The sequence below is a fragment of the Ascidiella aspersa genome, chromosome 6 (genome assembly GCF_963924565.1).
Source record: "Ascidiella aspersa chromosome 6, kaAscAspe10.2, whole genome shotgun sequence".
Taxonomy (NCBI): domain Eukaryota; kingdom Metazoa; phylum Chordata; class Ascidiacea; order Phlebobranchia; family Ascidiidae; genus Ascidiella; species Ascidiella aspersa.
The window spans coordinates 18,557,045-18,584,237 of record NC_139452.1 but is presented as its reverse complement, the minus strand read 5'-3'; the positions used below and the strand labels follow the sequence as shown (position 1 = coordinate 18,584,237).

At 35.2% G+C, this 27,193-nt stretch overlaps 1 protein-coding gene across 1 annotated transcript in view; it reads right to left on the bottom strand.

Annotated features, from left to right (window-relative positions):
- Nucleotides 1-27,193, bottom strand: part of LOC146140604 (piwi-like protein 1) — a 52,797-nt gene that overhangs the window by 5,199 nt on the left and 20,405 nt on the right. Inside the window, exons 5-18 of the mRNA XM_083391446.1 lie at nt 22,308-22,440; nt 21,757-21,881; nt 16,600-16,768; nt 16,197-16,318; nt 14,439-14,547; nt 13,463-13,600; nt 13,231-13,334; nt 12,557-12,665; nt 12,128-12,280; nt 10,206-10,328; nt 10,052-10,138; nt 9,880-9,993; nt 7,057-7,160; nt 6,894-6,964 (exon numbers count right to left, since the gene is read on the bottom strand). Of these exons, the coding sequence (XP_083247572.1) occupies nt 6,894-6,964; nt 7,057-7,160; nt 9,880-9,993; nt 10,052-10,138; nt 10,206-10,328; nt 12,128-12,280; nt 12,557-12,665; nt 13,231-13,334; nt 13,463-13,600; nt 14,439-14,547; nt 16,197-16,318; nt 16,600-16,768; nt 21,757-21,881; nt 22,308-22,440 (1,661 nt within the window). The remainder of the gene's footprint in view (nt 1-6,893; nt 6,965-7,056; nt 7,161-9,879; nt 9,994-10,051; nt 10,139-10,205; nt 10,329-12,127; nt 12,281-12,556; nt 12,666-13,230; nt 13,335-13,462; nt 13,601-14,438; nt 14,548-16,196; nt 16,319-16,599; nt 16,769-21,756; nt 21,882-22,307; nt 22,441-27,193) is intronic.

Sequence of the window (27,193 nt, the reverse complement as noted above, 5' to 3'; positions counted from 1 at the left end):
TCGGGATGGTTTAGTAAATAAGCGCTAACTCATCCGGCTCTAACGGAACGAAACTTCGTGATATGTATATCGATCGGGAATCATCAACAAACCTAAACCTTATTTTTTTACTTGGAACGACGAAGTACCCAACGGCTAAGCACGTCAAACAACTTTTACGTAACGAAATCCCGTGACGGCGTGACATATATCGATAGGGAACCACTTACAAACGTAAAACCTTAAGTTATAGCAGCCATTGTTCGCTTTGCGGGATATTCTAGTGTATACGTAATCGCGGTACCATACTGCGTCCAATGTAAGTAAAATATCGTTTGAAACTGAAAATTGATTACTATTAAAACCGCCGCACTAAATGAGATATTTTGCGAACGCTACCTAAAGTTTGCGCGGTAACATACTTCCACAACGTGTCCGTGTGCTCACATCTCGCTTTGTAACCGATGATTTAACAATTCTTACGGCAATTTAGCATGTAACCGAAAAGTAAAGCACGTCAAACATATTTTGTGCAACGAAAACCTTGGCATATAATATCAATAGGGAACCACTCACAAACATATAAAACTTAAGTGTAGCTGTAGCAGCCATTGTTCGCATTGCGTGATATTTAAGCAAATATGTAATAAATTTGTTATAAAACCGCATTTTGCCATAAAACCGCCGCATTATATGGGATATTTTTCGAACTATACGTTAGGCGACGATGACGTGGTCTGTCTGCCATGCCAGCGACCGCTATCCGCCGTCCGTCCGTCCGTCCGTCCGTCCGTCCGTCCGTCCGTCCGTCCGGCGGACAGCTTTCCAATTTATAATAATAGATCTTTCAGCGGCCTGCGGTTCTTAATTTATCGATAAAAAACATTTGGAATATCAATAGAGGGCAGATTGCAAAATTTGCACTTGCGAGTCGGGGGTGAGTGTCAACCACATACCAATCATTGCTCGCTAGGACGAAATGTAGACATTGCTGTGACAAGTAACGAAATCTAATGATTTCATCCTAGAATAACAAAGTAATTAGATTTAATCTCAGAAATGTGTCAGATTAATAAGAGTTTAAAGACTTAAGACATAATAATCGAAAATACGACTTTAATTTTTGAAATACGACTTTATACTTTTACGCATTAAATAATTAACAACTCGCATATCAGTTTTTGAACAATACGATTTTCGAATAACGAACAAAACACTTGTTTCACTTTAAATCATAAAAATTTAAATGTCTAAGACATAATAATCGAAAATACGACTTTAATTTTTGAAATACGACTTTATACTTCTACGCATTAAATAATTAACAACTCGCATATCAGTTTTTGAACAATACGATTTTCGAATAACGAACAAAACACTTGTTTCACTTTAAATCATAAAAATTTAAATGTCTGTAGGCCTGCACTACTTATGGCCAGCGCAACCTATGAAAGCGGTCCGCGACATGATCATATTTTTCCGTATAATAATTCATTTTCAAATAAGTGCTTGCTAGTTGCTGTGTTTCATGATATAATCAACTATATATTGGCAGTAAGTTTCTCAGGCAATGTTCCCGCTAAGCGCATTCAAATTTTAGGCACTTGTGCACTTTTTTTCACGGAAGTGCGCAAGCAAAAATAAAATAAAAGTTGTTTTTTACTAAAATTCGACCTCCAGTCGTCTCCTAAAGCCCACATTATCACTATTTTGCAAAGATTATTACATATAATAATACCTTAGGTACCCCATTTTTACTTTAAGAAAGTTTCGAAAAAGTGCCCAAATTAGTTTTATTTGAACTACGTACGACCAAAAAATGCCCAAATTAGTTTTATCCGAGCTACGTACGGAACAAAAAGTGCCCAAATTCCTTTTATTTGAGCTACGTACGACCAACAAAGTGTTCAAATTAGTTTTATTCGAGCTACGTACGGACAAAAAGGTGCCCAAATTAGTTTTATTCGAGCTTCGTACGAATAAAAAGGAGCCTACATTAGTGTTATGTGAGCTACGTACGGACAAAAAAGTGCCCAAATTAGTTTTATCCGAGCTACGTACGGAACAAAAAGTGCCCAAATTCCTTTTATTCGAGCTACGTACGACCAACAAAGTGCCCAAATTCCTTTTATTTGAGCTACGTACGACCAACAAAGTGCCCAAATTATTTTATTCGAGCTACGTACGAATAAAAAGGAGCCTACATTAGTGTTATTTGAGCTACGTACGGACAAAAAAGTGCCCAAATTCCTTTTATTCGAGCTACGTACGGAATAAAAGTGACCAAATTATTTTCATTTGAGCTACGTACGACCAAAAAAGTGCCCAAATTAGTTTTATTCGAGCTACGTACGAATAAAAAGTGCCCAAATTCCTTTTATTCGAGCTACGTACGGAATAAAAGTGACCAAATTATTTTCATTTGAGCTACGTACGACCAAAAAAGTGCCCAAATTAGTTTTATTCGAGCTACGTACGAATAAAAAAGAGCCTACATTAGTGTTATGTGAGATACGTACGGACAAAAAAGTGCCCAAATTAGTTTTATCCGAGCTACGTAAGGAACAAAAAGTGCCCAAATTCCTTTTATTCGAGCTACGTACGGAATAAAAGTGCCCAAATTATTTTCATTTGAGCTACGTACGACCAAAAAAGTGCCCAAATTAGTTTTACTCGAGCAACGTACAGAACAAAAAGTGCCCAAATTTGTTTTATTTGAGCTACGTACGGACAAAAAGGTGTCTCAAATAATGTGAGTTGATTTAATAATTATTTAAACGCTGGGAAAAAGCCCAAACTCTGGTGGGCATAAGATAATTTTTCGTCCATTGTATATAGGATTATTCTTACGTCACAAATTGAGGTATTGGGACACAATATTTGGGTTAGGGTGCTGGTTAGCGTTTGGGTGGGTCAAGTATTATTAAACTTAATCTTCTCATGCACATTTGTTAAGTCAAAATAATGCATTTTCCAAAATCTAAAAATTAGAGTTTTCCATCCTTTGGATACCTTAATTGTCGTAGACCATTTTACTTAGAACTAAATTTCTGACGAACTTAAGTAGTTATTTTGTGATTGGCAAGTTTTTCAGCTACTAATTTTGATTAATTCTCGGTGTCTATAGGCTCATTTAACTCATATTTGCATATTTTACGACGGACTTAGGCTTAGTTTGTCTGTACAAGGTAGCGATACGCGCGAATCTTTCGTTTTACAACTTTCTTTTGTTCTAATTTAGAGATATATTTTAGCTCAAGGTATCGGTGTTTAGCACTGTTTGTTTTGTGTTATAAGTACTGCTTTATATGAAAAACCTGGCGTCGTAATAGCTTTAAAGTTTTTCAAACAAAAATATTGCAATTATCTGCGATTTGCTTTTATTTGCAAAAAATAACTTTTTACGCTGTTTTAACGCTTAGTAGGTTAGGACTGTCCGAAGATAAAACTTTTAGGCTCATTGTTTTGATAAAACAGTGTACAATGCAAAATTATAATATACCCCAATAACGAAATGTTGTGTGTTGTTGTTGTGTCAAGTAAAGGAGTAGCTTGATTTTATGACAATATAAACAGGAAAGACGTGTGGGCGAAATTTCATTTTAATTGAAGTTATAAATTTAAGAAAAATGCGTAACCCGTTTAAAAGTTCAAAATGCTTACTGCTAAAACCGCTGCACTACGCGCGATAATTACCTTGACCATTGGGCGGTTACACCGCGCTACGCTTGACTAAGTCCGCCACATAAATTACCAAGCGAAATCGCGTCTCAAGCGAGCGCAATTCTCCAAATAAATAGACTTATTTTTATGTCTGGGAGAAATTAATTAAGATTATTGCGACGCTCTTCGTGCTCTGCGCATATTGCTCCTCTCCATTGCAACGGAAACATCCGTCCGATGGACAAAGCAAGTCAAAAATATAAAAACGGAAGTTCCAAACTTGAAAAAGCGCGAATATTACCAGACTACAAAGTGCAGACCAAAAAAAGTATTTTGAACCAATTTGGGCACTTTTTTTGTTGAAAATTTTTTGGCACTTTGCGCACTTATTTTCGGCTTGTGTGCAAAATATTGGGCACCTGCGCACATGGTAAAAAATTAGACGGAACACTGTTCTCACGTGACCTTTTTTCTTACATATGGCAGAGGTCCGGAACCTATCGCTGGCGAACCAGATATGGCTTGTTTGATGACGGCATTTTTAAGACTAACCAGAATAAATCACTTAATTGTGGTCAAGCTTTCGAAAAAGCCACACGAATATCACGTTAAACGTCCGGGCGATTTATGTGTTTGTTTTTTATCGTAACAAAAGCCGAAAAAAGAGTAATTAGAATGCGAGAGTTCAACGCTTGCTTTGTCAGAGACTGGTAGGATTGGAGTTGAGCATAAAGTACGTCGATTTTGCATTAAATTTAATGTGTAAAAGTTGCTCTCAAAAAAATTCTCAAAGAAGGCCAATGAACTAAAATAAAAACAGATGGCAGTCATAGGTCACCATAAAGGTCTTCGTGAATATGTCAACAAATACTGATTAAGTCAACGAAAAATTTTTTTGTCAACAATGCTGATCAAGTCAACGAAAAAAAGATTTCTAGTCTATACATGTTCTTCAATACCCAATTGAAAAAAGTGTTCCTCTATTTTTTCTGGCCTCCTATTACTATTAGGAACAGTTCACCAGAGAATAAATTGTAACTGCATAAAGCAGTGCTTCAACCTTTTTTAGCGGCGACCCAAATATTAAACGTAAATTACTAGCGATGCTGCGGCGACCCAATTTTTTACCCGCCAACTATTAAAAGCTTAGCAGAGAGGAACCAGGATTAAAAATGAATCTTAAAAAAACGGTTGCTTGCAAATCGTGCTCAAATATGCTGCTGAAACATTGTCTAATCGTGCAAAGCGCGAAAAAACATTTATTTGAAATGACGACACAAAAAATGCTAAATTCACATCTCGGGGTCCGTAGACCCCTGGTTTTGAACCACTGGTTCAGCACAAACATTTAAGCTGGCATTTTTATTTGATACAAATAACTTTTTTCTATTATATTTCATAAAGTAGCAATAAAAACCGTTCCAAAAGTGCCGTGCGTTATTATATCGGTCGTTTGAATTGGTTTACCATATTTTTCTGTAAATAGACTTGCTTTTAAATATTTTCTTTACCCATTACTGTGGAATTAAACGCGCAGAACTAGGGTTAAGCACCAAACTATTTTTCTGTTTATTTATACTATGTAAGAGCAAACTTTTTCGATGCCTTTACGGTACGTTTTAGCCTGTTTTTTGGCACTATACAGTAAAAGCGTTTAACCTGCTTTTTTGTCTTTTGAACATGAATGAATTAATGATCAAGAGCATATACCGGCCTTATTCAAATCACATTGTTCGCAGACCTAAAATAGTAGCACTACAATGGTATATTATCAATGTTAATATGCTGCCCGCTCCGAAAAAGTTTTTTTGATGCAGTCCTTACACCATTTTGAGTTGTGCAAGCCTGGTCCAATGTTACTTATCGATAAGCATTCAAATACATTAGGACATTAGGTATTCAATGTTTGCGTCTCCTAACATTTCTGTTTGGACAAAGTATTGATTTCAAATAGGAAAATTATCGCCCACAGATGCTGAAGTAGGCTGCAAACATCACATACGATGCTGGAGAGTGTAGACGAATACAACATAACTATAATTTGTTAAACCCGGAGCTCAAAAGTACCCTTAGCTCATAATATCTCAGCACTGGCTAAACGGGGTGGCGACCTACCGCAAGTGTTTATACCATTCTAGACCAGATCGGGTAGGCTGGCAAAATTGTGAAATTCTGCAGTTTTTCGTACTCCTGAAGTTACATGCTGTGTTCGGTTAAGAAAAAGTACAAACGGGCAAGTGCACAGGTGTGCTTTTCATACTAACACACTGTTCTATAGTTACTTTGTTCTCGAGCGAACTAATGCGGAAATATGCATCTCAAAACCAGTTTAAACTGAAAAAATTAGTCTTTTTGGGTTAAATTGGCACAAACACTCTATTTGAAAGGAGACGTACGTGGCGCAGTAGGCGCACATACTATGACAGAGATTCCCATATTGCTCGAAATAACGGCATTTGTTTGCCGGGGTTACGAGTCACACTGCGCATAATACCATAGTATGTAAAGTGTAAAGTGAATTTGAGCTAAATAGATTTGCATAACACAAACAAAAAATAGTAAGTCGATTTTGTAAGACCAACTAGGACTACTTTCATTAATTATACTTTCTCAAATGGGACGAAAATATTTTTTTAATGTCTTTAGTTCTACAACTTTTTCTACCACCAAAAAACTACGACTTAAATGACTTTTACTGCCCTTGGTTATAACTCAAAGCAAAATAGACGGCTTAAATGGCCAAGTATGAGGCGTTCGTTCTTCTATAGCAGTGGTTCGCAAACAGCAGTTTCAGAGAGTCCGCAATGAGAATTAGTCTTGGTTTTTTTAAACATAAGATTTTTGAACATTAGGCTTTAGCTAACGTTAGTCTTTTTATGCTTTATTATTCGATAATATACCGTGTTTTATGATGACGTCTCTTGTGAAATCACAATGCATCTATCATGCTGTACTACACCTGCTATCAGCGAATCGTTAGCATTAGTTAGAAAGTTGTTAACATTAGAAAGCATCGTGACTGCACTAGTTTTCTACAAGGAACATGGGTCAACTGGCCCTTGAAGTTTTATAGGGCGGCAATAATATAATTGCAAAGGGTCCACCAGGCAAAATTTTTAGAACAGTTCGGGAACCGCTTTTCTATAGAAAGCTTTAAAGCGGATTAGCATAATATGCGTATATTCCAATGAACTCTTTTAAATGACCAGTATGGGACATTCCTTTGGCACATATATTAAAATGAAACTTACCGTGCAGACAACGTTTCAGACCATCAATAAGTTCAACTCCTGTGTGTTGGAATGTCACATTTGAATACCATCTAAGGAAGAAGCGGGTTGCGGTAAATATTTAGGTTACTAACTACTACGGATTGTTATCTTGTATCTAATAAAATTTAGGATAAAATATTACCTCGTAAAAGTAGGATTTAGGCTTGCAACAAAACCACCAACAGATCTTCCTTTCTGGGACGAATCATGGTAAGTGTCGATTCCAATGATCATGCAATCCTTTAACTGAGGACAGCAAACCCAGAAAAATAAAAAAGGTAAAAAGTAGTACATTTTGCAACCCATACCAGTATTAGGCAAGACTCATTAAACCAGGGGTTCCCATCCTTTTTTGCTGCTCGTACCCCTTAGTCAGGTAATAGCATTATTCGTACCCAAAAAAAATTCTGGTGGAATTTTTCAGATATATATTGCTAAATTACGTTTTTTTATATCTCAATTAAACGTTAAACCGGCATTTCGCCAAAAATCGAAAAAAGAAATTAAACGTCAAGTACTTTAGATCAGTGAGATATTTGTTGCTGTTTCATTGATAAAATTCGCTCAAACGATGGTTCGATTTTACTCAAGGAAAATTAAGATGCAATATTTGATAGGTTTTTCACTATACTTATTTCGTAAATTGTTCGGTCAATAACTCCAGAGGCACAGCTGATTTATGTGCCTCAAATACTGTCTTTTACACTCCAGTTCTAGAGGTGGATAATAGACAGTTTGTAGCAGATTTACAGCAAGACTACATTGAATGCACCCTTCAATCTTCATCTGTACATTTTCTTCCTAACTTTGTGTTTGGTTGTTGATTGCTGGCAGCAAGATTTATATTCAGTTCTCAATTTTTTAAAGTCGGACGACGCAGTTAAAAAAACACATTGTTATGAGACAATAAGGTTTCTCACTAAATAACAACAATTTTTTGTAAATAATTGTTTTTTTTTTAAAAGCAAAGAACATAATGGCTTAATATCATTTACAATTCCAAAATATAACTTTACTGTAAAATATGTTTGAAAATCTGCTCAGTGGCCCAAGGAACTTCGTACCCCTTGACGTCCAATCTCGTACCCCCAAGGGGTACGAGTACCCCCGGTTGGGAAGCCCTGTGTCAAACAATAGGCCTAATTAAATTTATCTGTTTTATATCCAAATACTACTGGTCATTCTTAAGTGCAAGAAGAATACAAACAGTAAACAACAATATTTTTCTTGGCTCATGCTCTGGAGAAGCATTAACTGTTCAATTTACATATTTAGGTCAACGTGGCTGGTAAAATGAAGAGCAAGCCAGTCCTGTTTTTTTTTTCACGGTAATTGTATGCCATTTTAAATACTTTTAATGCTGTGGCGCAGCGAGCTAGGTAGGCCCAAAAACATGAAATCAAATGACAACTAGGTGGAGGTGGAAGTTTATAAATAGTGATGACAACTTGTCAGATAAAAAGACGGTTACTGTACATCAAGTATTTTTAGTTGCTAATAGATTTGCGTTAAAAAGGACGTCAGATACTAGTGCGATAAACCAGAGGTTTGCAACGTTTCTAACCGGCGCGCCAAATATATATATCTGGATTAGACCGAGAAGATTCACCATAACCGGTTTGGCAAACTAAAGGTTACCGTGATAAAGCAAAAGTTATCTTGAAGGACACAGAAATCCATTATTTTTTAATAGTATTACATGGGTTTCGACCGTATATAATAGTGTTCACGGCGTGCCACAATGGTTTAATGGTTTAAATCCGTTAATGTACATCAATTTACCGCTAGTTAAGTTTGTTCTAAAACTATTTTTTAATTATAAATTTTGGCGATTGATCGTAAGATATATTTTTTGGGGTTTTAATTCACATTAAAGTTGATAAAGTTACACGGTCTATTCTCTATTGCAATGAACTATTAGAAAATACCTTTATGAAATTGAAACGACCATAACGGGACCGTCGTTCTACCAACTGAAAGGAAACCTAAGTACTCTGCATTTATTTTTGCTCCAAAAGCTTGGCTGTTTTAAATGAAGTTGATCATTTTAATAGCGAAAAATATCAACTTTTCGTCATACCGAGTTTAATGGGTTTGAACAACTGCATTACTTGCCACTTCTTTATGAGAGAAATCATAGAACAAACAGAAATGCGCAAAATGCCAACTGTCATCAGTCCCACTTTTTAGTTGCAGACCAAATTATTACTGCTTAATTTAATCAAGATCGTGATAATCTTCAGCAGGAAATTTCTACCACTAACATCGTGCTTAAAACATCAGCTAGCACGTAATACAAGTTGCTGATTTACGCGGTGAGGGGTTTTAGACTTGGCAATGTGATGCACATTTTTTCATAAGATACTAATTACGCATTTTATAAGTTTGGTATTGCCAACACTTCCGTTTTAAAGGGTATAGGACAATTAAATTCTTCGTTAACATTTTTCCCATTTAAACAGTTCAGATAAAATATCATCTTAATAATATATATATTAAGATCCTTTTAGTTTTAAAAAAAAGAAAAAAAAATTTAACCAATTCTTATCGTTTTGTTCAAGTTACTTTTCTAGCTTACGGGGAAGTCAATTTTCCATTGTTACTTTAAAGAGCATGATACATTTTTCGTCTTTTGGATAAAAAGTCGTTATGATGCAAATAAACCTTAAACCATAACTTCAATTTACTTGTGCATGATTTTGGCTTGAATCCAGTCATTCATGCCAAAATACATATGATTGTAATCTGGTTTAAGCGTTACACCAAAACTGGTGAGGACAAAAAGATTGGGAACCAATGGTCTAGGTTGAGCAAAAATCCGGCTGAATTAGGAGTGCGAAAGTGATGTTAAAATACAGCATACTGTCAGTTTCTGTAAAATTATACCGTGTATAATAGGTATACTGTTAACCTGGTGAGGAATGTATTTGATCTGCAGTTCTCTGCAATATTAACAACTACTCACCGGTATCTTTACAGACCAAGCTTCTCCTCCCAGTTTACAGTTGATTTGGATTGCGATCTTAGTTGCAATGCTCATAACGCGCTGCGGTTTTGACAAAGTGCGGGCAAGAACAACCTACATAAAAAGTCAAACAGATTTTTTTTATACCAATCCAATGTCATTATTTGTCTACCTGGCTTGGGACTGGTGTATCAACGCAGCACAGCTTCTTTATGGCATCATAGCGATCTTTTCGGTTGCTAGGCAACAGACAACAAACCTACGCGAAAACATTTAGGTTTATTAATTATACAAAACAACTTGTACACGTTTTCACAATTACACACAAGTTGTGTTCTCGGGTTCTTTGCCATCATATCCTTGATAATTTTTTGAAACTGATCAGCTCTGTCAGTTGGTGATTCGACGACTGTTGGTCGACCCATGTTGAAACCCATACCACGGGACACCTGCGAACAACGTGAATAGTGATTCAAACAGGACAAACTTATTATAACAAACTATTATATTTTGTGGTGCTCATTGGGGTCTATTTTGGATATAAATATTTTAGGATATCTAAGCCAAATAGATTATGCTTGGCAACAAGCAATGCCTTGACTACAAGTCTTCGTGATTTAGTTTACATTTATTCCGAACTAGTTTTTTTAATATTTTATTTTAGGCAACGTTAGTTATTAGCTAGGGAAGTTATAATCTTGTCAACAAAATTAAGATAGCACCAAGATGTAAATTAGATAGAACCAAGAGTGCATAATGCTTTGCCGCCTTTGAAAGGCGGCAAGAATTGAAGACGATTTAACGGGGTCGCAAGGCGCAACCCATTATACAACAGGAGTGTATAACCTGTGGTTCGTTGCCCTTGGCAAACTGCAGAGCCCCACATTCACTTTAACAAGCATTTTATTTTCACAACTATCAAAAATAGCACTAATTTTGCTCGTTTGGTTGTCGATCACGTATTTTGATTAATTTAGGTTCGTAATCTGCAGTAGTTTAGTTTTGTAGTCTATTATATATATTTTTAAGTAACAAGTGTCATTTTGAGAGCAACATTGGCAACTTTTGACCGCAAATATATTGATCAAGATAAGAAAATTCTATGCGCGCACATGTTAATAAACGGGGTATTTTTAACTATGTCGCGTATAACTCGCTATGAAAAAAATTGGCGTTGTCCCGGCGATGTGAAGTAATTGCGCGACAAATTCTAACTCTAATGTATTTTGTAAATTGCTTGGGCGATAAAATTCTAGTTCAACTAGTTCGGGTTTACCAAAAAAGCTACCTTTGTCCAACGGAATTTTCACATTCTGATAGAATAAATTGCGATTTAAACTCAATTGATTGTGAATAATTTAGTGTAATTCTAGTTCATCTAACTTGAGAAAACGCTGTATTAGAGGCATATGTAGGTCGTGCCTATAACAAAAAACATCTTGACAGCAATTTGGAAGTGTTTTCTCAAACATGCGTATTGTGTGTACGACGGCAGCAGGTTGTGGATCGCTAAACTAAAGAATAATAATTGGTTTAACACATTTCTAAAATTAAATATTTTCGTTTTTTCTGCATTATTTAGGAAGAAAATTCCGTAAAAGACAGTTTTATCATCGGGGATCGGAAAATGTTATGGGTTATTAATTCTACAAGACAAAAAAATTTGACTGAAGCTATTTCTCGGCCATGGATTGAAAACAAGCGTAATGCTGACGTAATAAACACGAATGGATCATGTCATAAACACAATTGTTAGACAACGGCGCTTTTACTCGCTGTTTTTTAGTTTGTGTAGATTTTTACTTAAAACCACTGACATAAGCAAAAGAATGTACAGCGGAAATATCAATAAGACCATAGGATTAAGACCAACGACATGGAAATCATTGGTCGGCTAGGGTCCAATATCAACATCGATTTTTTAAGCCCGTCGCTGCGGTAACAAACACACAACTAGGTCAAACTACTCAAATTGGGATAAATATTTTGAGGCAAAAAGCGTCTCTATTATACTTGCTTTAAAGTAGCATACTCGTTTTAAAATTTTTGATAAGGAATGCGGTCAGTGTATCCTGAAGACTCTAGAAGTCTAGAAGCATTATGTTAGAAATTAGAAGGACTATAATCGCATCGAATATCGCAATAAAACAGCGCTTTGTTATAAAGGCATGAATTTGTATTTAAAAGAAAGTGCACATGTATAGAAATAGTTTAAGATCCGCTCTATTAAACATATAAGTATTTATACCGTGCACATTTTTTGAATGAGATCATTGGCACAAGCCTTGTCCCTGCTGCAATGTATCAGAAACCAATCCCGAAGTTCAACACATCGCATCAAGTTAGCGTTTCGAAATTCGCGGTCCCAAGATGCCTGAGGACCAGCCGAAATCAAGTAGTTCTGAACAAAAAGCAACAAAAATCTGCTATCTTTATAAAGCTTAAATAAGAAATAGTTAAAAAACCCTCGAAGTTTAATCATAGTGTCAAGTTGCTAAAATTTGCTAAGCCTCAGCTCTACTGTTTTATTTCGATAAAAAAAAAATGTAAAAATTTTAAGCTAAATTATATTTTTCTAAAATAGTTTGATTAAAACTAAAAAATATTAGTGGACAAGCAACTTATAAACCGTTATTATTTTTAGTAAGACATAAATCTTGGGCGCATTTGAATGTACTTTTCCGAACAAAATGTCTTCAGGTTTAAGTTGTCTTGCGTCTAAGTCCAGCAAGCGATCTTCGAAGAGAAGGCCCCAGTCGTTAAATTTCTGCTTTATCTCCGGGTTTCTAACAAACAACAATATTAACATTGTCAAAAATAAGGGAACACACAATTGGACCTAAAAAGCATCAATACCTAAAGCAGAAATAATCATAATACCATCGTATTATGTAGTATTAAGAACAACCTAACAAAGCCAAATATGCAGCGATGTCCGCGCAGAACAAGAACTTAATTGTTCGAAGACAACAACTTGACGGAAAGTCCGAAATTCTTTGAAATAAGGCCTAATGGCTTAAATAACGCTTAAAACTGTAGGGAGAGGATATGGGGCAATCGGGGCCAAGGGTTATGGTTGAAATTACTAGTGGAGTTGGTGTTGTACTTGGTGATGTTTGGGGTAAGGTAAAATGTTGTATAGGCCCGATTCGGCCATTTAGGTCTTATTTCGACGGGTTCTGAACTTGTTCGGATTTAGACGGTACTACGAGTCTACGACTATCAGGAATTAGTCCTATTTTGGTCGTATTCCAAACTGTTTTATTCCGACGTTGATGTTGTTCTTATTTCGGTCTTATGGCTGCAGCCTGCAGTCATAAAATAATTCTATAACCTTTGTTTTTTCCTTACCCAGTAACCCTTTTGATAAAAGACAGAAGTGCCTCCGATCTTTTTTGTGGGCCTTGTTTAGTGAAAGTTGCAAGTCTCTTCATCGTGTTAAAGTCAGCGCGTAGCTATAAAAAAAAATTTGAAAACTAAAACTTTTGAACAAACATTCGTTAATGATACTTGGTAAACAAAATAATAACGTTTATAGTGCAGTGAAGCACATCTGCTGGTAAAATCCTGACGAAGATCTTACCTCGTCGGTAAGACCAGTAACGTTACAAAGTTCCGGTACAAGATGAATAACCTCCAAACCGCCTCGTCTCATTTCGCGCTTCTTTGGACGTGAGAGCAACAGAGGTTGCCTTAGATCACGAACTTCGATGTTGTATTGCTGCCAAGTAAGGACATTAAACAAGGTTTATTTACTGTTGGTCGCGACGCCAAAGTAAATGCTGACAACAATTACACTGGTTAACATAAATTTATTTTAAACGGTTCTAGTGGTTCTAACTGGAGTTGCTAAAAAGCATTGTCGATCTCACTGGTGTGCCAGCGACAAAAACAGAATCGCTTCATGTATGATATATAGTATCAGTTAAATCTAGTTTACGAGAGGACTTCAGAGCTAGATATAACTGTTGGTTGACGAAACAAAATACTGCATAGCCATGCAGCAGAAAAAATCGAATTATTGTGTTTGGTATTACCAATGTTTGTTAAAGTCAAATTTAAATCAGAATTACTGCAATTTATCATGTTTCAAAGATGTGATTGAGCTATATTTGATGGACTGCTATTCTGTCTTTGTTATATTTCAACCACTGAGGTCACTGTTTTATGTTCATACACTATATGTACAGTTGCGTTTTGCTTGTTTTATCTTGTTTGTTTTTTGAATGAAGCGTCCGATACAAACTTCTAATTAATTGCCAAAATTATTACTATTGGGAGCGAAGTGCCCAGCAAACTTTTTAAAAGCGTCGCAAGAATAGAACAACCACTGATATAACAGAACTAATAATGGCACCTATTATTTAAGTACAGTTCGCTCAAGCAGTTTTTTGTAACACTTTAATTTTTTTTTAATAAAAATAAAATAAATCTAGGATTGTTTCCATAAAAAATAAGTACCGTCTTACTACCGGATACATACTAATCATCAAAAAAACAATCCGTTTTAACAAAAAATGTTTTATTAAAATTGCAACAAAATTAAAAAAAACGATTACCTCCTTGTAGTATTGCGCGTACGTCACCGCCTCTCCACGACGATCAAACGTCATGTTAACGTTGAGGTCCCACTCGATTCCATCGATCCGGTAGGTGTTGTTGTTGTACCTAAAAGTAATAATCAGCAAAATGTTTCGCCAATATGCGACATGCGATGCTGTAACAGCTGTACTTTTTTTCAGGCGAATACTAAAAACAATATTAAATCAAGATTCATACACAAGCCCTGGTCCGCGCTTAGTGCTATGTTATACAAAACAGACAAAATAAGATAAAAGTAAATATAAAAACGCTAGTTTTGACATTTGCAACTATAAGAAGACCGTAATTGATTAACATCGGAATTCCGATTACCACATGCAATGCCAGTAAAATATACACCAATTTAACAAACTACAGTTCGAAAAAGCGTCTTAAAATATATTAGTGAGTATATGTTAGGTTAAAATTCAGCCACATAATACTTTTAACTTACCATTAGTGCTCAGCAACCTGATAATAAACAGCATTTAACATAAAGAAGCCAGTTAACGTCTATGGTAAAAACGCTTCCTCAGCACACACGACGAAATGAAGCGCCCGTTTGCCATAAAAAATAAGGCGGGATTATATTGCACTCTCAGCATGAACCCCCGACCTATAATCTCGGCTTTGCGAATGTACTGGTGTGGAGTCTCCAAAGATGTAAACGCACTAACCGTTTTTAATCGATAATCCGACTATGCACGATGAAGCAATTATGTTAAACCTGGTGATTTTTTTTTCGGGAAGCGACATGTTCAAGGGATAATTAAATTCACATATGGCTAATCGCTTAATGCTATTATGGTATTGCCCGAAATATGGTTCTCTTTTCACCTCTGTAGAAGTACCAACCAGTCTGTAATTTAGAACCAAAAATATCCAACTCGCTACACATTGACGCACCAACAGCATGAGCAGCTGTTCCCTCTTATTTATCACCACGTGGGTGCCCAAACTATCAAACGTAAAAGTGCTCAAGTGGGTTTAGCGGAAGACCTTTTTTGTCGTCATTTTCTTTTGGTCTGCAAATGTTCAGGGCCGCTGCAGACCTGGCGGAGCCACTGCATTTCCATTTAAGTTCATGGAAAATTCACCTAGCCTATGGATTCTATAAAAATTGCCAGTCACTAAAATGAATATTCAATTCAAAATAACACATGTAGACAATAAGCAATTAAACAAGCATGAATAAAAATATCTTTGTCTGGATGTCGGAAGCCAATAGTGAGCATTTGTGTTTTATATGACTAGAGAATGTTGTTATACGCACGTAGCTCGAATAAAAATTAATTCCGTCAATTTTTTGTTCGCCCTTCAGGCTCGAAAATACTAATTTAGACACTTATTTGCACGCAACTCTAATAAAACTTACTTCGGCACTTTCTTGGAAGTACCGAAGCTCGAAAATACAAATTTGTATACTTTTATTCGCACGTAACTCGAATAAAAACTAATTCCATCACCTTAGTGTTAGTACGTAAGCCTGGAAATTTTAATTTTGACACTTATTCGCACGTAACTCGAATAAAACTTATTTAAGCACTCCCTCGTTCGTACGTAGCTCAAATATAAAGAAACTTCGAAACTTGGTTGAAGTAAAAATTGGGTTACGGGAAACGATTGGCGTTTAAAATCTGTAAAAATTAAAATCATTATTTTGGAAAACATCCTACATTTGTTGCACCAAAAAACTGACAAATATGCCTAGATTTACGAAAACTGGTGAATGTTACCTAGTAAGCACGATTTGTCCGATTATGAATTTCTTTACTTCATCGTGAAAATTCATGCCCCGCTGTCTACAATCTCTGTACATTTGGTTCATCACATCAAGCACAGTGTCTTTGCGTAGAAGCTGAAACATATCTCGTACTTCCACTGACAGGCATACTTAAATGCATTCCGTTCAAATAGAGGATAGATTTTTTTATCAGCATAGTAAGACAATAGCAGTACTACTAACCCCAAGGTTAGTATATTTAACATGCAATTAGTAAAAAAGGACAGAAATTTGTTTTGCTATAACCAACTCTGCTACTTTCTTCATATTAAAAATTTCTCATAACAACTAGATTGTTCCTATATCGTATACGTATTCACAAAATAATGCAATTTCATTTCTAACTAAGATGCTACCTTGTGCGAGATCTCAGCACAAAGCAATACTTTTCTCTCAAACTCTAGAATACTTGTGATGAAGCCGGGCCAAATTTCGAAAGTCACGCGACCACATTCAACGTTGAAAGCCATACTTGGATTGTAGAAGTTGCGACCAACTTGCTTCATACCGATTTTATCCAACATTCTAAACAAGAAATTAGGGTTGATCTTAAGTGTAATTTTCTTTTCAATACATTCTAATCCCATGTATTTCAACCCAATCAACCATTTAGATTGGCCTCGGCAAGCATCAGGGGCCAGAATATTTTTAATAGCGTTTGTCACACACAGCAGACAGGCTATATATTAAAAACCCTTTTTTATTGATGACATTTTTAGTGGGATAAACTCACTAAACGTAAAACACTGTACAAAATCTCCTAATGGTGTAAATGACAGAAAAGGTTTGGGAATTACAGGTTAAACAAACAACCGCAGATCTTAAAATAACAATGCTGAGGTCCAACCTGATATAGCGTAAGGTCAAAAATGTTAAGCGGTAGTAACACAGCACTAGCAGTAGTAAAACAGCATGCCACATACTTTTGAAGAAAATTGAGAGCTTTTCAAAGACCTAAAAATTGTCATTTTTCGTGTTTTTAATATACAATTAGTTTTACATTAATTTTCATTTTTTGACAGGGGTCGCATAAAATATTGTGAAGGGCCAGATCCGAAAATAGGTCTCAATCACAAATAAAATAATGTTGTGACCCTTATTTTAAAAATGCTGTACCGAAAATGGCATGTTTTGACAAACTTGTACAAGTTAGAGGTGAATAAAAACATTTTTTTGTTTAAATACAAGACAAATCAGGCACTTTTTACAACCAAAAAATTGTACATTGCTCAATGTAAAAGCTTATATTGAGATGATAGTAGCTAACTAGTTGCTTGTGGGGTATGTTCCCCAGCAACTTTAAGACCAGTGATGGCATTTTTGTTCGAAAGTGCTATTCAGGTTAAGCCTCAAATTTACTCAAAAAAATCATTCAACACCTGCTTTTGCTTAGCCAACGTGTGCGCAAATACAAACAAGACATCCAGAAAACATGCATTTGTTTGTTTTATCTTAATCCATACCTGATAGTAAAAGTGGGTTCATAAATGACAATTTCCAAAGTTTGACCTAAATATATTTTTTACGAAATTATGATCTATTACACTGGTTTACAGCAAGTTTGCTCCAGCCAAGGTGGCAACCTTTTTTGACTACCTGAGTTCAAATCTGGCATTCATTTTTGTCCATCACGTCAGGATTTTAAGTTATGTATTTTTTCAATTAGGGGCAAAAAAATAATATTTTGTTGATTATATAAAAAAGGGACTTAAATCATAATTTATAAAAATTTTTCAATTAAAAGGGCTATTAGAATCGTTGCAGCAGCAAGCAAAACCGTTTGTAAATTTAAAAGAAGAAAGGGAATTATTCTTTCCAAGTTGAACTCCCGAAAACTCCATACATCATCTAAATCAAAGCAGAATTGTATGTCATTTGCAGTGACAGGCAACACAGCACAAATTTCATTGTTTTGACATTTTCGGCAAAAATTAATTTTTAATACTGGCGCAATTAGCATTAAAACGCTGTCTCTTGCCGCTATATCCATTTGTAGTGAGTTTTATCTTCCATAAACATTAATTTAAAGTCATGTTTTACTTGAAAAGTACATAAAGGCAATCCAAAATTTTGACTTTTTATAAAATTTTGCGATTTTCGGCAAAAATTTAATTTTTAATACTACTGCAAATAAATGATAAAATGCAAACGCTGCAGATCTTACTTGCTTCAGTTATTTCATAAATGTTTAAAAAACAAGTATAAGGTCACAGCAGATGAATTTCACATGAAAAACATAGATTAAACATAATCTAAAATTTCACATTTTTACCAGATTTGGCGATTTTTGGCAAAAATTCAACTTGATTTCCTTACACCAATACATGTTCAAATGAGCTTAAATTTTGTATATAACAGTTTTAGGTGTCTACCTTCAAAATCCATACAAGGCAGGTGGATTTGAAAAAAAAGTGATTTCGCGGACCCGCCCTACTATATGAGCTTTCAACTATTCTAGAAGACAGACTGCATTAACCGCATTGCAAAAATATACTAATTCCAAACAAGCTGTTTTTTTAGAATTTTACTAATTTTTTTTCAGACTACATAATAGTGTCTAACATGTTAAAATATGTTGTCACAAACAGGGCAGACTTACATCAAAAATCATAAATTTCTGCTTTTTCATAAAATTTTGAAATACTGTACAGAAAAAACCTGACGTGATAGAGAAAAACTACTGGCATTTTCCGAATCAGTGACCTCGAAATAGGAGGGAAACGCCTAATAGGGTGGCTGGGGCTTTCAATGAAATTAAATTTGTAAACCAGTGCTAGCAATACATTTATTTCAACAATGCATTGTTGTATCAAGAACTGGATTGGTGCTTCAGCATCATTAACCATTTGTTTTTGGTGTTTTACTGACGACTGGTTAAACCAAATTTGGGTATTTTATGGGGTAAATGCCAAACTCTTAAAATAGCTTAGTTAATATTTTTGGCATGTTAAAAATACAAACAAATACAAAAATGCCAAAGAAAAAAACAAGACGTTGGTTAATTTAAAAAAAATGTCGGGCTAAAATACAAGGTAAGAATGATTGCAAAATAACAAAGACCTAGCATATTAAGTAGAACACTTGTACAAGACTTTATCAGTTCAACAGTGTCAAAAATTGACTGCTTTTTTCAGTGTTTCTTAAGTTTTATTATTTTCTTTGTAAAGTAGTAGTTGTTTTTTAACACTTGAATATGAATCTCTTTAACTCAGTGTTCTCTCTAATTTTTTACCATGTGCGCAGGTGCCCAAAATTTTGCGCACAAGCCGAAAATAAGTGAGCAAAGTGCCCAAAATTCCAACCAAAAAACTGCCCAAATTGGATACGCGGTAGACCTTTTTTTTTCTTTTAGTCTTCCCTATTTTAAGTCTGTTAATACCTAACTGCGTTTTTATTAGCTCTTAACTTAATTATTTTTTGCTTGCTTTGTTTATCGGACAGATGTTTTTGTTGAAATGGAGAGGAGCAATATGCGCGGGATGCGTCGCAATCAGTTTAATTAATTTCTCCCAGATATCTCTCTTTATTTGGAGAACTGCGCTCGCTTGAGACGTGATTTCGCTTGGACTTAGTCAAGCGTAGGGTCAAAGTTAATTATCATGCGTAGTGCAGCAGTTTTATAAGTAAGCATTTTTAAGTATAAATTACTATACTGCTATAGTATTGCTTGCAAGATGGGCATGGTTTTGGAAAAATTCCTATTGATAGTCAAACAATAATTGTTTTTGTTTTACAAACTATTGCACTTGAGCCAAACCGATGTATTTATTTAAAGTTAAAATCAAGGTTTATTTTTAACTTCAATTGCATTTCCATATTTGACCTATTTGACGAGTATTTGACTGGTTAATTGACCGAATTTTATTTGACTGGTCAAATGCCCAACCCTATTTTTAAGTTTTAAACGGGTTACGCATTTTTCTTAAGTTGATAACTTTAATTTAAAAAAATTTCGCCTTCGCGTCTTTCCTGTTTATATTGACGTAAATTTAACCTACTCCTTTAGTTGACACAACACGCAACTTTGCTTTTTTGGGGTATATTATAATTTGCATTATACACTGTTTTACCAAAACAATGAGCGTAAAAGTTTTATCTTCGGGAAGTCCTAACCTTTTAAGCCAGGGGTTGGCAACCTTTTTCTAGTCGCGGGCCAAAACCAAACCCAGCAAGATCTATGCAGGCCGCACGAAATGAGAAAATGTGTTATTAAAATGTTAGAACAACACTGTGATTCAGACGGGCCTTGGATCTTTTTTGGCACTTAAAAAGTGTCTAGTTACATTCAAGGAGGCAGTAAAGTGTTGGCGCAAAGCGCGAAAAATAGCGCTTGTTTGGTTTTCATTCGAGTCCACATGTCGTCATCCATACTACTAATGAAAAGTGTAATAGAACTACTTTAAAGAAACATGATAACCTTAATAGTTTATCTAGTTGAGTGTTTATCAACCTTGAAGTAGAAGGAAGTAGACCTTGAAGTTTAAGGCGAGCGAAGCGAACGCTATTTTTTGGAATAATGGCATTTCTTTTAAATTTCAAGTTTTTATTACTTTGCCGAAAACAAAAAAAGGAGAAGACTGGGGGTTGAATTGAAGTAAAAAAACAACTTTTTATTTTATTTTTGCTTGCGCACTTCCGTGAAAAAAAGTGCGCAAGTGCTCAAAAATGCGCTTATCTGCAACACTGCTGTAACTTCATACAGTTGGCCAATCTACCTCTCAATTTTTTATTTTACAAATGCACTTTTTTTCCATTTCGGCCTTGGCAAGGTTGCAAAACATTGGATTAGACCGTGATTGAGACGTATCATGTCATATTGCTTAGAAACAATATAAGCAACAAGAAAATTATTAGTGGAAACCTTTCTTAGTTTGGGTTTGGCCGTTACTAGGAAAAGGTTGCTCACCTCTGAGTTACAACTTAGGCAATGTGCAATTGTTTTATTTGAATTTGGATACGCGTTTTCTTTCCATTTAATTTGAGATTTTCGTTTGGGGGGGGGTCATGCAAATTTTCAGATATGACACCAGCTAGGGTAACAACACCTGCTGTTCTCTAACGAATTTGTGCGCAAATGCGGCTAAAATGGGTTGAATTCAAATGTTATTAAAACTTTATAAAAAATAGCGATATCACTTGGCAAAAACATAAAAAATTGTTTATCCGTATCGGTCAAAAAATTGATAGTGGTTGATCTTTAACTTTTAGGTTGAATCTAACAATCATGTTTTAAATCTCCATGTTTTCATTTTAATTTGAACACTGGACTTGGTATTCAAAATTCAAAATCAGCTTTTCTTGATACCTTGATATGCTACCTTAAACTTTCAGCAAAACAAGCTTATGAATTAAAGGTAAAAAATTATTCTATTTTTTTTTCATTTTAATACAAATACGTTTCTAAAAGTTTGTCCTATTTGAATATTATTATTTCGGCTGCTTACTCTTGAGGCTTTATAAAAAGTATACAATGCTTTTAAAATGAGATATAGAGTGGTAAGTTTTTAACTTACTTCCTGAACACCAGGTTATATATCTGAATTGATATTGGAGACTTCGGTGGCAATTCATTGGTAAGGGAAATTGTGAGGCGGATATTACTGTCGTCAGACCGTCTTTTTGAAAAAACCTCTGTGTCCTAATTAAACACAGAGAAAACAAGTTCAACTGAAGCAAAGTTGTGTGAAAAAACAAAAAAGTTACTTAAATAAGGTCGTGTCAGTAATTGTCACATTCGCAACCTTTCTTGGTAGTGAGGTTTCGGTAGGTTATTATTAAAATTGTAGAATGAAGTAATTCAAATTACGCACATTAATAGGTTCAGTACGAACAACTAACTTATATATATAATATACATATATTGAAATTATAAAATGTGAAGGAATTTATTGAAAAACATCTATGTGGTGTAACCATATCTAATATGTCATGATGAAAAAAACACTAGCCTAAATTTCAAATATTTTAACCTCAATAATACACTCTATAAAATAAACAATTAAGTACAAGCTAAGATCTGAAATTTTTTTGATTTACAAAAATGAGCTATTGACAGAAAACTAACCTTGTCCTTCAACTTTTTTGGCATAAACAGCATTGTACCATCAAACATGAAAATGTCACCCAACAAGTCCTTGTGATCTCTTAACATTCCCTTGCGGGCCCCCATGTGATCAACTTCAGGACTAAAATCCACTCTAGACATAACAATTTGAATTACAATAGTTAGAAACAGACAAAAATAGTGAGCCCATAACAAGTTGATTATTATGAGTCAAATATTCAATTTCCTAATTCTGTGTTCACAGTTCTTGCAAGGTCAGTCAAAATAGAATGCTATAAATGGTTTCGAAAAAAAAACATTTAGAGTACATCCTAAATTGTAGCTATATACATAGGTGTATTTGGTTAAATGTCTTTTTAGACATAAATTAACAAAAGGAAGACAGGTTGTGCGATTGTTGAAATATTTGCCAAGAGGTTATACTGCACTGCACTGCAAAGAGTTTAAAGGGTTGCCAGTTGCTACACATTTTCATAAAAAAAAATTTCAGCAATAATATAATGATTTCCAAATACATTGGATCATTTTACATGTTTTAAATATATTTTGAAAACTAAACAGTAAAAATACCATGGTCATAAGAACACAATAAAAATAGTTCTACAAAAGCACTTTCAAACTTTCTAAAGGTGCACGTAAAATAAACTTAAAAGTTATTCAAATACATTTGGAAAACATAGGGTGTCTCAATACACAGATTTGAATACTTTGTCGTAAGTGGCAATCCTGAACAATTACCAGGGTGTGTTGGCAAAATATATTTAGCAAGGGGTATTTTGTATTTCTACTATTTTCTATTAGATGGTTTAATACTGTAGCTGCCGGTTCAAATTTTATTTAGGATTTTGATACATTAGCAAGCAAAGGCGTATAAATGCACCAAGCAGTGTTCCCGCTAATTTTTTTACCATGTGCGCAGGTGCCCAAAATTTCGTTACCTTTTTTTGTCTTCACTATTTTCAGTCTGTTAATATCTGCGAAGTTGCAAATTTACCGCAAGTCCTTAATAATAATTACTTCGATAGTTATATAATCTGCAATTATAAATATAATCTGTAATTATTTTTTGCTAGCTTTGTCGAACGGATGCTTTCGTTGCAATGGAGAGGAGCAATATGCGCGGAAGAGCACGAGAGGCGTCGCAATAATCTTAATTAATTTCTCCCAGACATAAAAATGAGTCTCTTTATTTGGAGGCGCTCGCTTGAGACGTGATTTCGCTTGGACTTAGTCAAGCGTAGCGCGGTGTAACCACCTAATGGTCGGGGTAATTAAGCGTAGTGCAGCGGTTTTAGCAGAAGCATTTTTAACTTTTAAACGGGTTACGTATTTTTGATAACTTTGATTAGAAACAAATTTGGCCTTCACGTCTTTCCTGTTCATATTGACATAAATTTAACCTACTCATTTAGTTCACACAACAGCAACTTTGCTTTTTCGGGGTATATTGTAATTTGCATTGTACACTGGAAAAGTTTTATCTTCGGAAAGTCCCAACCTTCTAAGCATTACAAAAAAGCATGAAAAGTTCATTTTTGCAAATAAAAGCATATCGCAGGTAATTGTAATAATTATGTTTAAAAAAGTTTAAAGCTATTACAACGCGAGGTTTTTTATATAAAGCAAGTACTTTCCTATAACACAAAACACAGTAACCTTGAACTAAAAATATCTCCAAATTGAGAATAAAATAAATAACAAAAGATTCGCGCGTATCGCAAAAAAAATTCCAGTTACTGAGAACCATGGCCTGGTGTCTAACCTCTATGCAAAACTTAAATCCCAGTCAACTGCACTACCTTGTTTAGACAAAGTAGCCCAAATCCGTCGTAAAAGATTTAAATATGAGTTAAGTGAGCCTATTAGAGACACCGAGAACTAATCAAAATTAGTAGTTCAAAAACTTGCGAATCACAAAACCACAAACCAAAATTTACAGTTACTAAACTACCACCCGATCATCCGTCAGGAATTAGTCCAGTTTTAAGCATAGGTATACAGCAATTAGGGCATCCAAAGGATGGAAAAGTCTGACTTTTAGACTTTGAAGTCTTGGGACAATGTACTAATTTGAATTAACAAATATGCTTAAGATTAAATTTAATAATACCTGCCAGCCGAGCCCAAACGCTAACGAGCACCCTAACCTAAATAATGTGCATTGATTTAGTAATAATATAAACACTTTCGGTCCGAATACATCAATGTGTGACGTAACAATCCTATATAACCTGGACTAGAAATTATCTTATGCCCACCCGAGTTTGGGCTTTTTCCCAGCATTTAAATAATTATTAAATTAACGCACATTATTTGAGTTAGGGAACTGGTTATCGTTTGGGTTTGGGTGGGTCAAGTATTATTAAATCTATCTCAGAGTTTTTTGTAAGTTTTTAGCCAATATTTTTTTTTTATATCTGCCGGAAGTTTACCTAAAGATCCAATTAGTGCAAATTGCCGCTACCTCAATGTCTAAAAGTCAGACTCTCCTGCCTTTGGATGCCCTAATTGTTGTAGACCTTTTTAATTTCTGAACAGATTGGCTAATTTCTGACAGATCGGCTGAAACTACACATGCGTGTAATTTCAAAGTAAAACATAAGACACCGAATATAGGCAGAAATCATACCAGGCGTAACATGTAACCATAAAAATTACTGTACAAAATATAAAATATTTATAGCAGAACTTGCGAGGCCTGAGAGTTTGAGCGCCTTCCCTAGTTAAGAACCACTTTTTTGGTCGTACGTAGCTCAAATAAAACTAATTTGGGCATTTTTTTGTCCGTACGTAGCTAGGATAAAACTAATTTGGACACCTTTTTGTCCGTACGTAGCTCGAACAAAACTAATATTTGTGCAGTTTTTTAACCGTACGTAGCTTAAATAAAACTAATTTGGGCACTTTTTGTTCCGTACGTAGTTCGAATAAAACTAATTTGGGCACTTTTTGATCCGTACATCGCTGGAGTAAGTAAAACTAATTTAGCCACTTTTTGGTCGTACGTAGCTCAAATAAAACTAATCTGTGGACTTTTTTTGCTCGTACTTAGCTCAAATAAAACTATTTTGGGCACTTTTTGTTCCGTACGTCGCTCGAATAAACTATTTTGGGCACATTTTTGTTCGTACGTAGCTCAAATAAAACTATTTTGAGCACTTTTTGTTCCATACGTCGCTGGAGTAAAACTAATTTAGCCACTTTTTGGTCGTACGTAGCTCAAATAAAACTAATTTGGCCACTTTTTCAAAACTTTCTTGAAGCAAAAATGGGTTACATAAGGTATTATATGTAACAATCTTTGCAAAATAGTGATAATATGGGCTTCAGGAGACGACTGGAGGTTGAATTTTAGTAAAAAAACAACTTTTAATTTTTTTTTTGCTTGCGCACTTCCGTGAAAAAAAGTGCACAAGTGCCTAAAATTTTAATGCGCTTAGCGGGAACACTGGCCCCAAGTTCCATTTAGTCAGGGCATGGTGCAGTTTTACAACATAGTTTGCCAGCGGCTCGCTTGTCATACATAACAATCTTACTATAACACATTAGTGGTTAGTTAAAAATATTTATTTTTTAATAACATTACTGTAATTTATTAAAATATTATTTCAGAATTGAATGCAATATGGCAGTTGTGCCACTGAATAGATCAAAGACTGCGGAAAAATGAACAAAAAAGATGAATTGTCATTGACATAATTGTTGACAGGCACATTCTTTTACTTCTTACACTACTAATTAGTTTGGATTGTTTGGTTTCTTGTAAATTTTTCTTTCGACAAATAGTACAGGAGACCCTCCTGACAACATCTTGCGACCACTTCGGGTTATGAACCACTGCTCTACTTAAATGATTGCAAACTCTACCAGAGAGGTGCTGCCAGATTGGCTGGCATGCAAAATGTAGTTCGAGAAGCTTCCTTTGTTTTGCAGTCCTCCAACTGCTAAATGATTTTTGACTACATATGTTAAATTCCTCCTTGAACAGTTCGATGTCACGAAGGTCAGCCTGACACCTGTCTATGGGTGTGTTTTAGCAATAGATTCCACCAGAAGGACTGTGAAAAAAATTCGAAGCATGCAGGTGAATATCTTTTCGATAATATTTTTGTGTTTTTCTTTTGCTGATATTAATGTGTGTTGCAGGTTCTGCCAATTGGGTAACATCCGTTGAAAATTTTTAAGAGCAGATTGTCCTGTCAATATTGACAACCTCGGAAAGCAAATAGAGACTGCAGCAAATGGCAGAAGGACTTAGGAGATGCTATGCTGCTCCTTGTGAACCACCACAAAGCCTTCTTAACACAAATTGTAATTGCTGTTTGGGGTCCATCTAAATATCAGGGTCTGCATAGCCAGGGGCCTGACCTTATTGTCAGACTAGACATTTGGCATTTTATTAGAAGGCTTGATCTCATCCTTCTGTACAGGCCATTTATGTCTTAAAAAAAAAAAGAATGACATTCACAGAACCACAGGAAGCATGCCAGCCGACATTGCAGTAAAGAAAGCCATCAGCAAAAAGGAAGGTTCAGAAGAAAACTATTGCATGGAATGAACTGGGGAGACATGCGGAGTGAATTCAAGGCCCTCCTGTATTCTCACTTACATTAAAAATTCACATTGCCAGTTTTCCTCTGTTGCAAAGGGCAGGGTCTACCTTTCTAGAGAGTTTTCACCATTATTTAAATCGTTTTATACCAGATGAATATTGAGATGTAATTTTTTTAATTGCTAATTGCATCCCATGCCTCTTATCGCCAACTGTGTTCATGTTCATCAGTAACTCGCAACAATTTCCAGGCCTATCCCATGGAAGGCATTACCCACTGAAATGCTGATCGACTGTTGGCCAGCATTGACTCGAAGCAGTTTCAAAAAATGCT